The sequence below is a fragment of the Salmo salar genome, chromosome ssa09 (assembly GCF_905237065.1).
Source record: "Salmo salar chromosome ssa09, Ssal_v3.1, whole genome shotgun sequence".
Lineage (NCBI taxonomy): Eukaryota > Metazoa > Chordata > Actinopteri > Salmoniformes > Salmonidae > Salmo > Salmo salar.
The window spans coordinates 112114623-112131952 of NC_059450.1; the positions used below are offsets into that span (position 1 = coordinate 112114623).

Here is a 17330-nt window from a genome sequence, read left to right on the forward strand (position 1 = left end):
ATTGGACATGATTTTGAAAGACACACCCCTGTCTATATTAGAGGTCGACCGATTATGATTTTTCACCGCCGATACCGATTATTTGAGGGCCAAAAAAGCCGATGCCGATTATTGGAGGGCCAAAAAAGCCGATGCCGATTATTGGAGGGCCAAAAAAGCCGCTGCCGATTAATCGTCCGATTTTTATATATATATATATTTGTAAATTACAATTACAACAATACTGAATGAACAATGAACTCTTATTTTAACTTAATATAGTACATAAATAAAATCTATTTAGTCTCAAATAAATAATGAAACATGCTCAATTTGGTTTAAATAATGCTAAAACACAGTGTTGGAGAAGAAAGTAAAAGTGCAATATGTGCCATGTAAAAAAAGCTAACATTTAAGTGGAACCGTTCCGTATTTATTGAAATGGGTGGCAACCCTAAGTCTACATTTTGCTGTTACATTGCACAACCTTCAATGTTATATCATAATTATGTAAAATTATGGCAAATTAGTACGCAACAAGCCAGGCGGCCCAAACTGTTGACTCTGTGTGCAATGAATGCAAGAGAATTGACACAATTTTCCTTGTTAATATTGCCTGCTTACATGAATTTCTTTTAACTTACATGAATTTCTTTTAACTAAATATGCAGGTTTAAAAAAATATACTTCTGTGTATTGATTTTAAGAAAGGCATTGATGTTTATGGTTAGGTACATTCGTGCAACAATTGTGGTTTTATTAAATCATCCCCCGTTTGGCGAAGTAGGCTGTGATTCAATGATAAATGAACAGGCACTGCATTGATTATATGCAACGCAGGACAAGCTAGTTAACCTAGTAATATCATCAACCATGTGTAGTTAACTAGTGATTATGTGAAGATTGATTGTTTTTTATAAGATAAGTTTAATGCTAGCTAGCAACTTACCTTGGCTCCTTGCTGCACTTGCGTAAAAACAGGTGGTCGAGCCTGCCACACAGTTTCCTCGTGGAATGCAATGTAATCGGCTATAATTGGCGTCCAAAAATGCCGATTACCGATTGTTATGAAAACCTGAAATCGGCCCTAACTAATCGGCCATGCCGATTAATCAGTCGACCTCTAGTCTATATTAGGTCACACAGTTGACAGTGCATGTCAGAGCAAAAACCAAGCCATGAGGTCAAAGGACTTGTCCGTAGAGCTCAGAGACAGGATTGTGTTGAGGCACAGATCTGGGGAAGGGTACCAAAAAAAAGAACACAGTGGCCTCCATCATTCTTAAATGGAAGAAGTTTGGAACCCCCAGGACTCTTCCTAGAACTTGGTGCCCGGCCAAACTGATCAATCGGGGAGGGCCTTGGTTAGGGAGGTGACCAAGAACCCGATGGTCACTCCGACAGAGCTCCAGAGTTCCTCTGTGGAGATGGGAGAACATTCCAGAAGGACAACCATCTCTGCAGCAACCAATCAGGCCTTTATGGTAGAGTGGCCAGACGGAAGCCACTCCTCAATAAAAGGCACATGACAGGCCGCTTCGAGTTTCCCAAATGGCACCTAAAGGACTCTCAGACCATGAGAAACAAGATTCTCTTGTCTGATGAAACCAAGATTGAACTCTTTGGCCTGAACGCCAAGCGTCACGTCTGGAGGAAACCTGGCAACACCCATACTGTGAAGCATGGTGGTGGCAGCATCATGCTGTGGGGATGTTTTTCAGCGGCAGGGAGACTAATCAGAATCGAGGGAAAGATGAATGGAGCAACGTTTTTTATTTAACCTTTATTTAACTAGGCAAGTCAGTTAAGAACAAATTGTAATTTACCCTGGCCAAACCCTAAACCGGACAACGCTGGGCCAATTGTGCGCTGCCCTATGGTACTCCCAATCACGTCCGGTTGTGATATAGCCTGGAATCGAACCAAGGTCTGTAGTGACGGCTCTAGCACTGAAATGCAGTGGCTTAGACCGCTGCGTCACTCGGGAGCCCTACAGAGAGATCCTTGGTGAAAACTTTCTCCAGAGCGCTCAGGACCCAGAAGGTTAAGTGCCTTGCTCAAAGGCACATCGATATATTTTTCACATTGTCGGCGAAAGGTATTCGAACCAGCAACCTTTCAGTTACTGCCCCAACGCTCTAACTGCTAGAAACAGGAATCAACTTGAGGGAAATACACTTGATTATCTTTTCAAAACCCTACACCCACAAACACAATGTTATCAAGAGAGTTATCAATATGTTATCGAGGAATCTCTTTACTATTCACAGATTTGTACTTTCTCACGGATGTATTCCTCTTGCACTAAACAAGAACGTGACCGTTATAGTGACAGTCATCTACTCATCCTGTCAGTAGTGAGATTAGGCATTATTGCTTTATTTATTATTTGGCTTTGCAATGTTCTATTTAAATCAATCAATTAATCTTACTCTCATGAAAACTGAATTGACCATAATTTGCCCATCCTTTCCCTAGTCATGAGTGTGGCCTTTTCTGTTGCCATGGAACAGCAAGGCACCCATGGGCCAAACAACAGTGCCACACCAATAAAGCATGCAATGATCTATGCTAACACAGGTACTGTGTGTGTGTGTGTGTGTGTGTGTGTGTGTGTGTGTGTGTGTGTGTGTGTGTGTGTGTGTGTGTGTGTGTGTGTATGTGTACACATGTTTGGGTGGGAGGGTGTGCGCCTGCGTGTGTGGGTGGTTTGTGTGCATATACATCTGTGTGTTTGTGCGGTATGGTCAAAAATATGTAATCATTTCTTCTCTTCCTCCATAGGGTCCTTCACAACCAAGGTCAAAGGGATGTACCACTTCGGTTACACCATGTACAACAACTACTTATTTAAAGTCTGATATGAGTAGTTGTGTGTTTGAAAATCAATGCAATGAATGTAATAAACGTAATGTATCCACCTATATATAGTATCTGTCCATGCACACAGGCACCGAGGAACGGTTAACACTGAAGATACTCACTCCAGGATGTTGAAGAAGTCGGAGATCTCTTGGTGTATGGCTCGGTGCCAGTAGGAAACCATCACCTCTGGGGGAAATTTTAAAAAAAGTTTTAAAAAAAGGCAGCGTCCTTATCACATAAACCCGTACCTGCACCACTTCACTGTGCAACTTGCAAGGATGTGACTAACAGTGCATAGCAGTATCGCGACACACTGAAGTATCATGGCAAGCAAACAAAACATGAAGCGGACTTAAATGTCTTGAGGAAAACAGTCCTAGTGTTGGAAACAAACAACCCTGATGTCGTCATCCAGAGTCACGGCTGTTTACTTCCCAAGCGTTAGCACAAACTATTTCACACGACGCATAGTTTAGACTTCGTCCTGTTTTCCTTTCTGCCATGGAAAGTTGAGTATACTGGTATCGTAACAACCCTACTGTAGGCTACGGTCCGGTATGGAAGAGGTTAACACTAAGGAATTGGCTAACGGGTACTAGCTACCCGGCTACTGTAGTGTAGGCCGAGTATATGGTCCGATTGATACCAGGCCACTGTACTGTTGCTATGGTCCGGTAGTGAAGGGGTTAACCACAGAATTTCATAAAGAACAAATACACACTGCAGTCCAAAAGTATTGGGACAGTTTTGGCTCTATATTCCAGCACTTTGGATGTGAAATGATACAATGACTTTGACGTTAAAGTGCAGATGATATTTGTGCTTCTGTAACTTTCTCACTCGTCAGTATTCACGATTCATTCAGGATTATCCGCAATCAGGCTAGCATCCACATTGATGTAGAAGTGTTCAAAAACATATTGTATTCTTATTTAAAATAAAAGTGACTTCAAAATGACACAACAAATTATGTACCATTCATTTCTATTGGTCACAAAATCATCTGAAACACAACCAAAACAAACAGCAAATACCTCCAACCAATTTGTAGAGTCCAAGCTTGATGTAGTCATTGCGTGCTATGAATATGGGGCCAAATACTGTACCTAACTTTTGACTTACATACACTGCTCAAAAAAATTAAGGGAACACTAAAATAACACATCCTAGATCTGAATGAATTAAATAATGTTATTAAATACTTTTTTCTTTACATAGTTGAATGTGCTGACAACAAAATCACACAAAAATAATTTATGGAAATCCAATTTATCAACCCATGGAGGTCTGGATTTGGAGTCACACTCAAAACTAAAGTGGAAAACCACACTACAGGCTGATCCAACTTTGATGTAATGTCCTTAAAACAAGTCAAAATGAGGCTCAGTAGTGCGTGTGGCCTCCACGTGCCTGTATGACCTCCCTACAACGCCTGGGCATGCTCCTGATGAGGTGGCGGATGGTCTCCTGAGGGATCTCCTCCCAGACCTCCTCCCAGACCTGGACCTAAACTCCTGGACAGTCTGTGGTGCAACGTGGCGTTGGTGGATGGAGCGAGACATGATGTCCCAGATGTGCTCAATTGGATTCAGGTCTGGGGAACGGGCGGGCCAGTCCATAGCACCAATGCCTTCCTCTTGCAGGAACTGCTGACACACTCCAGCCACATGAGGTCTAGCATTGTCTTGCATTAGGAGGAACCCAGGGCCAACCGCACCAGCATATGGTCTCACAAGGGGTCTGAGGATCTCATCTCGGTACCTAATGGCAGTCAGGCTACCTCTGGCGAGCACATGGAGGGCTGTGCGGCCCCCCAAAGAAATGCCACCCCACACCATGACTGACCCACCGCCAAACCGGTCATGCTGGAGGATGTTGCAGGCAGCAGAACGTTCTCCACGGCGTCTCCAGACTGTCACGTCTGTCACATGTGCTCAGTGTGAACCTGCTTTCATCTGTGAAGAGCACAGGGCGCCAGTGGCGAATTTGCCAATCTTGGTGTTCTCTGGCAAATGCCAAACGTCCTGCACGGGGTTGGGCTGTAAGCCCAACCCCCACCTGTGGACGTCGGGCCCTCATACCACCCTCATGGAGTCTGTTTCTGACAGTTTGAGCAGACACATGCACATTTGTGGCCTGCTGGAGGTCATTTTGCAGGGCTCTGGCAGTGCTTCTCCTGCTCCTCCTTGCACAAAGGCGGAGGTAGCGGTCCTGCTGCTGGGTTGTTGCCCTCCTACGGCCTCCTCCACGTCTCCTGATGTACTGGCCTGTCTCCTGGTAGCGCCTCCATGCTCTGGACACTACGCTGACAGACACAGCAAACCTTCTTGCCACAGCTCGCATTGATGTGCCATCCTGGATGAGCTGCACTACCTGAGCCACTTGTGTGGGTTGTAGACTCGGTCTCATGCTACCACTAGAGTGAAAGCACCGCCAGCATTCAAAAGTGACCAAAACATCAGCCAGGAAGCATAGGAACTGAGAAGTGGTCTCTGGTCACCACCTGCAGAACCACTCCTTTATTGGGGGTGTCTTGCTAATTGCCTATAATTTCCACCTGTTGTCTATTCCATTTGCACAACAGCATGTGAAATTTATTGTCAATCAGTGTTGCTTCCTAAGTGGACAGTTTGATTTCACAGAAGTGTGATTGACTTGGAGTTACATTGTGTTGTTTAAGTGGTCCCTGTATTTTTTTGAGCAGTGTATATAAGTGAATTTTTCCCAATAATTTTGGTCCCCTAAAATGGGGGGACTATGTAAAAAAAGTGCTGTAATATCTAAACGGTTCACCCGATATGAATGTAAATACCCTCAAATTAAAGTGGACAATCTGTACTTTAACATCGTGGTCATTGTATCATTTCAAATCCAAAGTGCTGGAGTACAGAGACAAAACAACAACAAAGGTGTCACTGTCCCAATACTTTTGGCGTTTACTGTAGTGAATTATAGGATCTGCATGGAGGTAACACTACGTGTCTCACCCTCAGATATGGTCTTCATGATGTGGAGGAAACACATGAGCAGACTGCGTGTCTCGGCCTGGTCCAGCTTGTCAAAGCGAGATCCAAAGCCTATCAGAGACTGAGGCCGGGCAAACTGATGACAGGGAGAGTGAGGGAAGGGAGGATGGGAGAGAAAAGGGGGGAGTTAGGGAGAGGGGGAGAGAGAGGTAGAGTGAGAGGGGGGGGTTGGCAGAGAGAGAAGGAGAAAGACACATGGATTCTTGTTCATGCAATAGGTATAATATTGTTGTTCTTTCTTTAAGCCAGCACAGTCTGCACAGCATTTCCGGATATGACATTCCGCTGAGTGACTCATCTTTCACACCTTTTCACATCCGTCCATCTTCTCGCTGTTCCTGTCGCTGGTGCTGGGGTTGGACTCTATGCTAATCAGAGAACCCCGCGAGTCGGCATGGTTACCCGTGGAAACAGCCAGGGAGGAGAAGGCTGGGGGTAGGAGAAGGGTTAGAGGTTATGGTGCAGACACAGTTGCAAACACGCATACACACATGCAAAAGTATGCACGCACCCACGCACGCACGCACGCACGCACGCACGCACACACGCACACACACACACACACACACACACACACACACACACACACACACACACACACACACACACACACACACACACACACACACACACACACACACACACACTACCTGTGATGGAGTTGAGCACTTCTTTGGAAAAGGAGGCATCCACCGAGTTACCATGGCGAATGACGTGAGCCACAGGACCTGCCACACCCCCTCCCACACTCAGGTCATCTCTTGAACCCTGGAGAGGGGGAAAGAGTTTGCTGGAACACCACTAGGCCAGAGGGATACATTTCACTGTGACACCACTAGGCCAGTGAGAAACATTTCAGTGCGACACCACTAGGCCAGAGGGATACATTTCACTGTGACACCACTAGGCCAGTGAGAAACATTTCAGTGCGACACCACTAGGCCAGTGAGAAACATTTCACTGTGACACCACTAGGCCAGTGAGAAACATTTCAGTGCGACACTATGCTAAAGGGAAACATCTCACTGTGACACCACTAGGCCAGAGGGAAACATCTCACTGTGACACCACTAGGCCAGAGGGAAACATCTCACTGTGACACCACTAGGCCAGAGGGAAACATCTCACTGTGACACCACTAGGCCAGAGATTAAAGGGAAACATCTCACTGTGACACCACTAGGCCAGAGGGTATGAAACTAGGCCAGAGGGAAACATCTCACTGTGACACCACTAGGCCAGAGGGAAACATCTCACTGTGACACCACTAGGCCAGAGGGAAACATCTCACTGTGACACCACTAGGCCAGAGGGAAACATCTCACTGTGACACCACTAGGCCAGAGGGAAACATCTCACTGTGACACCACTAGGCCAGAGGGAAACATCTCACTGTGACACCACTAGGCCAGAGGGAAACATCTCACTGTGACACCACTAGGCCAGAGGGAAACATCTCACTGTGACACCACTAGCACAAAGGGAAGAATTTCACGGACACCACTAGGCTAGAGGGAAATATTATACTGTAACACCACTGGGCCAGAGGGAAACATTTCACTTTGACTCCACTGGCCCAGTTCACTGCAACATCAGTGAGCAAGGTATTGGAGTCAGAGTCTAGAGAGTCTGCCTGGGTAAAGCTCGATTCCACTACCTGTCAATGACGAATATAAAAACAAAACATTTCCCTTCCAGGTTCTCCCGAGGCACGTCTAATATAAATGGGAACCATAAATGCAGGTTCCCCTTATTAAAGCTTAATTACCGTTTCCTGTGTTTAAAAGTAACATTAGCGGTTGTGCCTGTGTAAACGTTTATCCCTGCCCTTCCTCTCTCTCCCTCTCTCTCTCCCCCTCCCTCCACCGCTCCCTCCCTAGCCTCTGTGAACGGTGCTGTGACTGGACATACATGACCCTAAAGTAGCACTGCGGGCCGCGCCAAACTATGACATCACGACAACAACAGTGGCTTTGTGGCACTTTGCTTGGTCATGGGCAGGGCTGCAGTCAATCAGGGCTGCAGTGGAGGCTCTTACTTGGTCACTGGAGGTGAAGTAGATGGGGAAGAGGTCTCGGAGGAAGAAGCGAGGCATGTTGTCCAGGATGAGGCCGTACAGAGGCAGGTAGAGGGACGCTATTCTCGCCTGCTTATCCTGGAGAATATGAAGAGAGAGGGAGGAGAGAGAGGGGGAGGGGCAGAGGGAGGAAAGAGAGGGGTGGCAGAGAGAGAGGAGAGAGAAATAGAGAATGGGAGGAGAGAGAGAGGAGTTTGAGGGGGAGGGAGAAAGGCAGGGAATAGAGAGAGAGAGAGAGAGAATTTGAGACAGACAGAGAGACAAAGAGAGAGAGAGAGAAAGAGAGAGAGAGAGAAAGACTGATAGTGAGCAACAGACCTACAGAGAGTAACTATCAGGGGTTTTAAACTCTGCGTGATTGAGAGAGCGAGAAACAGAGATCTGTCAACAGTTGTACAGTGTTGGGTTTGGCAGGCTCCTAATCTCAGATGGGATCTGGCTGTCTGGGGTTGAGTCCAAAATGGCACCCTATTCCCTACATAGTTCACTACTCTTGACCAGAGCCCTATGGGAACTATAGGGAATAGGATGCCATTTGGGACGCAACCTAGATCCTTCCCAGCACCCCACTCCATGCCACCTCCTCTCCTCGAGTGCTCAGAGGTCCCAGTGAGAATGGCGCATTACATAGTCTGCTTCCTGTACACAGGACCGCAGGGTAGGGTGTGTGTGTCAGAGAGCGTGTGCGCCCAGTTTAATGATTTCCTGCTGTTTCAAATCCTCATAGCCATCACTGTAATGCGCCTCTCACTCCTAACACACACACACGCGCTTTAAGTCAACCCAATATCTGTGAGAAAATCTTGACACCGAAAACAATCCTGGAAGTGTGAAGTGATGACAGGCAAATATTTAAAAAGTGAATTTTACTGTGTTTCAGTCAGCTATAGTACATTGTACACTGTCCAATGAAAATATTTCAGTTTCCTGTGTGGAACATATTGGAACAGTCTGGTCCCAGATCTGTTTGCGCTTCAGCCAACTCACAACGTTTTTTAATATGTTTTATTTCACCTTTATTTAAACAGGTCAATGGTAATCAGAGGAGTTGACTAAACTAAAACATGTCTGGAAGCAGGCTAATATTGCTACAAGGCCCTAGCTTACTTTCACATCTCTTTCTTACAGACATACACTACATGACCAAAAGTATGCTCATCGGACATCTCATTCCAAAATCATGGGCATTCATATGGACTTTGCTGCTACAACAGCCTCCACTCTTCTGGGAAGGATTTCTACTAGATGTTGGAACATTGCTGCGGGGATTTGCTTCCATTCAGCCACAAGAGCATTAGTGAGGTTGGGCACTGATGTTGGGCGATTAGGCCTGGCTCGCAGTCGGCGTTTCAATTCATCCCAAAGGTGTTCGATGGGGTTGAGGTCAGGGCTCTGTGCATGCCAGTTTGAAGCACAGAATCGTCTAGAATATCATTGTATGCTGTAACGTTAAGATTTCCCTTCACTGGAACTAAGGGGCCTATCCCGAACCATGAAAACAGCCCCAGACCATTATTCCTCCTCAACCAAAATGTACAGTTGCACTATGCATTGGGGCAGGTAGCGTTCTCCTGGCATCCGACAAACCCAGATTCGTCCGTCGGACTGCCAGACGGTGAAGCGTGATTCATCACCTCAGAGAACGCGTTTCCATTGCTCCAGAGTCCAATTGCGATGAGCTTTACATCACTCCAGCCAACGCTTTGCATTGTACATGGTGATCTTAGGCTTGAGTGCGGCTGCTCGGCCATGGAAACCCATTTTATGAATCTCTCGACGGACAGTTCTTGTGCAGACGTTGCTTCCAGAGGCAGTTTGGAACTCGGTAGTATAGAGACAAACCCAGTGTTGCTAGTAAGTGTTGCAGGACAGATTATTTTTACGCGCTTCAGCACTCGCCGGTCCCGTTCTGTGAGCTTGTGTGGCCTATCACTTCGCGGCTGAGCCGTTGTTACTCCTAGACGTTTCCACTTCACAATAACAGCACATAACAGTTGACCGAGGCAGCTCTAGCAGGGCAGAAATTTGGCGAACTGACCTGTTGGAAAGGCCATTCTATTGCTAATGTTTGTCAATGGAGATTGCATGGCTGTGTGCTCAATTTCATAAACCTGTCAGCAACGGGTGCGGCTGAAATAGCCAAATCCACTAATTTGAAGGGGTGTCCATATACTCTTGCATATACAGTGTACTTCTAGACTATAGGGCTCTGGTCAAAAGTAGTGCTCTATACAGAAAATACGGTCCCATTAGGGACACATGTTATATATCATCTGGTGCCCGCTACATGGTGCTGGCGTGCGTGGCGTACCTTCATGGCGTAGCGGGCGTCCAGCGAGTGCTTGGCCATCAGGTTCTTGAGGCTGGCGAGGGCCAGGTGGCGCAGGTCCTGCTCATCCTGCAACGCCAGGCCCAGCTCCCGTAGCAACAAGCCCGTCAGGAAGTGCTTCCTGCAGAACTCGCCCGTCAGGCTGTACTCTGGCACATCCACTAGGGTGGAGAGTAAGGAGGGAGAGAGAGGGGTTTGGGGGGGGAAGGGGGAGAGAAAGAGGAAGAGAGATAGAGTTAGAGAGAGAGATATGGAGAGGGGGTTGTGGGTGGCAGAGAGAGAGAAAGAGAGAGAGAGAGCTCAGTGCCCTAAAAGCATCCAAGTTTCTCAACTTGCTTTATAGCAGAGACCAGACAGCTATGGTCCTTCCTTCTTGGAGGAACCCTTACATTAAAACTAACACTTTAGAATTGACTAAATTGATGTCAGCTAATCCTTTTAGGGAGTGGTTAGCGCCGTCTCAGGGAACCAGAGCTGGTTCTAGTTCCTAGTACCACTACACTAAACTCAATTCTGGTTTGTTTATTCCACCCAGTGCCAGTCGTATGGTGAAGAACATCAGTACAACATCATGCGAATATCACAATATATCATAAAAAGGGGCCGATAGTTACCCTGAGCACTTTGCGTTTCTTGTGATGCATTGTCTGAAATGGACAGGAAAGAGAAAGAACAGAAAAGAAAGTGTTAAGCGGTGTAACGAATGAAGATGAATGCAACGGTGTTAAAACCTAAGACGGACTTGGATTGGGTCCCTGTGAACCCTAGATGACTTCTGACCTGTGATGCGAGCGGAGGGGAGGGGCAGACTGAGAGGGATGTAGTGCTCGTGGTTGCACACCTCTCGCAGGAACTCAAACTTGAACTCACACAGCACCTGTTGAGAGAAACGTCGGGGTCACAACCTGATTGACCGAATAAAAACACCACAACATCTCTGAAGTACATTGTTTTCTATTCTAGTATCTATTTCATTGTTTTCTATTCTAGTATCTATTTCATTGTTTTCTAATGCTTTCTATTTTACAGTGAGTGACATTGGCTATTATACCGACGGATAAGGAAATACTTTATTCACACAATTCTGTGACTGAGAGACAGAATGAGAAGGATGTGTGTATGTGTGTGTGTTTGTACATGTGTGCGAGTGTGTGTGTAACCTTGTTGTCAGTGGCTGTGATCATGTTGACATAGTTGCTGATCAGCTTGAAGGTGAACCCTCGGTCCATGAGGGTGAAGCAACGCTGGAGGGAGGGAGGAAAAGAGGGAGGGATGGATGGATGGATGGAAGGAGGGGAGAGGGGGAGGGAGATAGGGAGGAGAGGAGGGAGGTAGGGAAAGAGGGAGTGATGGATGGAGGAAGGGAGAGAGGGAGAGTCGGGGTCAGCATTAGTTAATGAAGAACATGAAAGAGAGAGACCATTTCATAATTTCACAACACAATTAAAAACATGCTCCGGAACTTTGGAGACTTCCAAGTATCTTTTAAACCTCCGGCTTCCGGCTAGATGTGTCAACGTGTAGTTCATACATGCATAATCTATAAGCAGAATTACTGTCTTACCTCAGTTAGCCACGAAATCCCATGTTTTTAGGGAAGCTGTGCTGCGCCATTTTCCCTATATTTTCCCCCACGTGGGCCAACCCCCTAGCAATTCAAGTTCTAGCCAATGAGCTTCAGCCCCTCGCATTTGAGTGACATCTAGCAAGAGGTACATCATGCACCCAGAGCAGACAGAGGGAGAGCAATGAAGTGGTGCACATATCTGCACTTATGTGACGTAGTATGCAATTTTCGGGGACCACTTGTGGCTCACGAGTGCTACTTTCAGAACTACTGTCTAAAAAGTACACACAAGTACCGGAGAATCTCTTTAAGGAAATCAATATCGAACAATAGTCAGCAGCGGAAGGGAAGCCATTTTCATTTACAGTTAGCTTAATTGCATTTATCTCCGCTTCATTAGTCAGGGAACACAAATGTATTACCATTGGCAGCATTTGAGCTCGATCTCAACAAGTGATAAGGACAGCTCCCTAAGCATGTAATGTGTGTGTGTGTGTGTGTGTGAGTGTGTGATGCCCACCTTGACAAAGGCTGCCACAGCCAGGTTTGCACTGCGGGTCTCCTCTGCCAGCTCCTTGTTCTTCCAGAAGATGTGGTCGGACACGGTCATGACTAGGCTCTCCAGACGACCCAGGTAGGTTGAAGGGAACCTCTGTGGTCGAGGGAGCTGACCACACATAATATGGAACTTAACATATAGGCCTAATGTATAAGTTGCACTAGCAACACTAAGGTCATAGGTTCAATTCCAGCAGGGACCACATATACATACTACAAAATGTATGAACTAACAGCACTGAATGGTACAGTGGGACATAGGACAGATGCAGGTCCAATATATGGTCGGATGGTAGGCTCGAGAGAATCTGAATGTATGTGACTTGAGTATTAACTTTCCAGTGTTTTCCATGCTGCACGTATTATAGTGTATTGTGTTCGTGTTTTTGTATGCGGACTTTAGAAAAATAATTTTCCTGTAATAGGACAATAAATTATATTGTATCGTACTGTAAGTCGCTTTGGATATAAGTGGCATATACACACACCGGCCAGTATATTAAGTACACCCCCCCGTTCACGGAAATGGATCGCTCCTACAGACAGTGAGTCATGCGGCTGTGGTTTGCTATATAAAGCAGCAATCAAGGCATTCAGTTACTGTTCGAATGAACGTTCGAATGGGCAAAACAAGTGACCTAAGCGACTTTAAGCGTGGTATGATTGTTGGTGCCAGGTGCGCCGGATCCAGTCTCTCAGAAACAGCCGTCCTCCTGGGCTTTTCATACACGACAGTATCTAGGGTTTACCGAGGATGGTGTGACAAACAAAAAACATCCAGTCAGCGGCAGTCCTCTGGGCTAAAACAGCTCGTTGATGAGAGAGGTAGAAGGAGAACAGCAAGAATAGTACAAGCTAACACTCGGGCCACAAACAGACAAATAACAGAGCAGTACAACAGGTGGTGTGCAGAACAGCATCTCGCAATGCACAACTTGTCAATCCTTGTCACGGATGGGTTATTGCAGCAGACGACCACACTGGGTTCCACCCCTATCAGCTAAAAACAAGAAGGAGTGGCTCCAGTGGGCACGCCATCACTAACACTGGACAATGGAGGAGTGGACATCACCTGGAACATGACAGCGAGTTCCGTTTACTGAGTGTCCTGGTCAGTCCCCAGACTTCAACCCAATAGATCATCTTTGGGATGAGCTGGAACAGGCTGTTCGCAGCACGAATGTACTGCTGTCCAGTCTGCAACAACTGCTTGATGACATCGCGTCAGCATGGACCAACATCCCTGTGGAACATTTCCGACACCTTATAGAATGCCCCGAAGAATTCAGGCTGTTCTGGAGGCAAATGGGGGTCCAACCTGCTACTAGATGGGTGTACCTAATAAACTGGCAAGGGAGTGTATATGTATATATTATGCTATGTTATGTATATAACATATATGTTATGTTTCTATACCTTGACATTGTCTGAGTCCACTAGATGCTGGGCCATGGACTTGACAATGAGCTCAAAGAAGAACCAGGAAAACTGCAGCAGACAGGGGTAAAAGGTCAAACAGGGGTCAGATTATGCGCGTCACGTTCAGTTAAGCACTCAGGGTCACATTCAACGGCACAATGAGATAGAAATATATAATGTAGAGCATATAGACTGCTTTGCTATGTAAGATAAGGCATCCTATCATGTCCATGCATGACATTTCTAGGTATGACTTTATTTGGATAGTCCCAAATAGGTTTGTAGATGTTCAGTAGATGTCCAACTAACTGTCAACATTTCAACAACATTTCAATGAACTATTCACTAACCCTTAACCCTTACTCTAACCCTAACCCTAACCCTTACTCTAACCCTAAACCTAACCGTAACCCTAGCAAGCAGTTGCATGTCAACAGAGTAGCAGTTGACAGTTTGTTGACCGTGTGAGCATCTGTAGATCATGGGACTATCCACCCAAATGACACCCTATTCCCTTCACAGTGCACTATTTTTGACCAGAGCCCTATGGTTTCCTTAAAGGGAATAGGGTGTCATTCGGGACTGGGCGTGGCGGCCATCTAGGCTCACCCTGAGGATGTTCCTGACGGCTGGCTGCTCGTTGCTCTTCAGGTCAGAGGTCATGCCCTTGGCCAGCTCCTCGTGGACCGTCCGGAAGCCGTGCGACTCCGCCTTGAACACAAACTGACCACCGCAGTGGAGAGAACAAGGTCAATGAGACAGACGGCCAGAGACACAGAGAGTCCGACAGAGACAGACACAGAGACAGACACAGAGACGGACACAGAGACAGACACAGAGACAGACACAGAGACGGACACAGAGAGTCCGACAGAGACAGACACAGAGACAGACACAGAGAGTCCGACAGAGACAGAACAGAGACAGACACAGAGAGTCCGACAGAGACAGACACAGAGACAGACACAGAGACAGACACAGAGACAGACACAGAGACGGACACAGAGACAGACACAGAGACAGACACAGAGAGTCCGACAGAGACAGACATAGAGACAGACACAGAGACAGACACAGAGACAAACACAGAGACAAACACAGAGACAGACACAGAGACAAACACAGAGACAGACACAGAGACAGACACAGAGACAAACACAGAGACAGACACAGAGACAGACACAGAGACAAACACAGAGACAAACACAGAGACAGACACAGAGACAAACACAGAGACAAACACAGAGACAAACACAGAGACAGACACAGAGACAGACACAGAGACAGACACAGAGACAAACACAGAGACAGACACAGAGACAGACACAGAGACAGACACAGAGACAGACACAGAGACAGACACAGAGACAAACACAGAGACAGACACAGAGAGTCCGACAGAGACAGACACAGAGACAGACACAGAGACAGACACAGAGACAGACACAGAGACAGACACAGAGACAGACACAGAGAGTCCGACAGAGACAGACACAGAGACAGACACAGAGACAGACACAGAGACAGACACAGAGACAGACACAGAGACAGACACAGAGACAGACACAGAGAGTCCGACAGAGACAGACATAGAGACAGACACAGAGACAGACACAGAGACAAACACAGAGACAAACACAGAGACAGACACAGAGACAGACACAGAGACAGACACAGAGAGTCCGACAGAGACAGACACAGAGACAGACACAGAGACAGACATAGAGACAGACATAGAGACAGACAGACAGAGACAGACACAGAGACAAACAGACAGAGACAGAGAGACGTGCTGTACAGACACACTTTTTCCTCTCTCTCACATACTGTACACACATTACTAGCATCAAGGGAACCAAACATGCAACATGCTTGGCTCTGCATTTAATTAAACCTATATATTAACATAACAACACCGATTAAGGTTGATGTAATCAGAGTTATGAGGAATAAGAAAAAGATACTGAGTTGGACAAAATTAGCTTATTTTGGCAAAGCATCTCTTTTTCTCTTTTTGTGAGAAATGTTCCACCCACACTGTATGTGTATGACACACACACCTCATTACCACTGACGTCACCCACTTGAGTTTGTTAATGAACTATGGTAACCACACACACATATGCATCGACGCACACACACATACACTTCTGTGCACCCAGGCACACACACCCACACCCACACGGCGAGAAAGCACTGGCCGAAAATTGCTTGCTGCTAGCCCCCCCCCCCCAGCAGCATGCCAATCAGTTGCCATAGTAACGGCAGTTTCATTACAGTGGCCCTCCCATTCTTTCCCCTCCTCCATTTCTCTTTCTGCCCCTCTTAAAGATCAAGTGTAGGATTCTCCTTTTCTTTCTACCAGACATGAAAAAGCTGGTTCTATTCTCCATTTCCCTTTCTCACTTTCTGTCTCTTCCTCTCTCTCTTTGTCTGTCTGTCTCTCTCTCTATCTCTCTCTTCTTAACAAGCATGCCTTGCTTTTTTTATTGAAAAGGCTCTGTGTCCTTGTTTGCCTTCCACCAGACACCCCCCTTCTCTCCTCCACACAGCCATGCTTATCTGTGTGTGAGCGGAGAGCCATGTGTGTGTGTGTGGCAGACTCTCTCTTCTCTCTGTGTCCACAGTGTTCTGGGCACATTACCCTAGCCCCTCAGCCACGCTCCTGCACTCACCACACCCCACAGCCCCCACCTCTGCCCACATACACACCCACACACACACACACACACACGCACACACACTCTCACGTGTAAACGTGCACACACACAAAGCTTCCTTCTCTCCCTTCACAAATGAAGCTGTCTGTGTGCTACTCTCCTCCCCTCCTCTCTGCTCTCCTCCCATGCCATCCCCTCTCTTCTCTTCTCCTCTCTGTTCCCCTTCTCTCCTCTCCTCTCATCCCAACCCCTCTCCTCTACCCTATGACACTACCTGGCTAAACAACTGCAGAATCTGAGCCTCGCTGTTCCTGCAAGACAGGGCTAACATCCCAATGAAATGAGCACCATACCTTTATGTAGGAGTGCAGGTAGTGGTCTAGGTTTTCTTCATGGCACTTAGCAACGATGTGGACCAGCACCCTGGTGAAACACATGCCAACAAGGTGGTCACTCAGTCGTCATCATTATCTGGCAACATTCGTAACCTGGCAACATTCTATTGCTAATCTGGCAATATTCATGATGTGGCAACATGTATCCCTGCAGGATCCTGTAGCAGTGAGAGTGGTCTGTGGCCTGCAGTGCCTCATCCTACCTGGTGGTGGTGGTGGTGACTTCGTCGTTGTCGTTCTGGGTGAGGACCTTGAACAGCTGGTTGAAGAGCACCGGCAGGAAACGAATTATCACCGGAATCTTCTCAATGCTCAGTAAGCCCTGTGGGAGAGAGAGAAGAAAGAGAATCAGAGACAGAGCGATAGCCATAGAGAGAGAGAGAAAGACACAGTCAGCGATGGGGTGTATAGTATGGGAGCGGAATGCAGAGATGTGAAGTCATCCCTCTATCCTC

The 17330-nt window shown here is 46.7% G+C and overlaps 1 protein-coding gene across 1 annotated transcript in view; it reads right to left on the reverse strand.

Annotated features, from left to right (window-relative positions):
* The window catches only part of dock10 (dedicator of cytokinesis 10), a 127376-nt gene that overhangs the window by 44171 nt on the left and 65875 nt on the right, over nt 1-17330 (reverse strand). The window contains 14 exon segments of the mRNA XM_045724330.1: nt 2964-3030; nt 5832-5946; nt 6178-6299; nt 6521-6638; nt 7909-8025; nt 10259-10437; nt 10891-10923; nt 11057-11153; nt 11437-11520; nt 12364-12510; nt 13818-13889; nt 14430-14543; nt 16834-16903; nt 17079-17197. Coding sequence (XP_045580286.1) covers nt 2964-3030; nt 5832-5946; nt 6178-6299; nt 6521-6638; nt 7909-8025; nt 10259-10437; nt 10891-10923; nt 11057-11153; nt 11437-11520; nt 12364-12510; nt 13818-13889; nt 14430-14543; nt 16834-16903; nt 17079-17197 — 1454 coding nt within the window.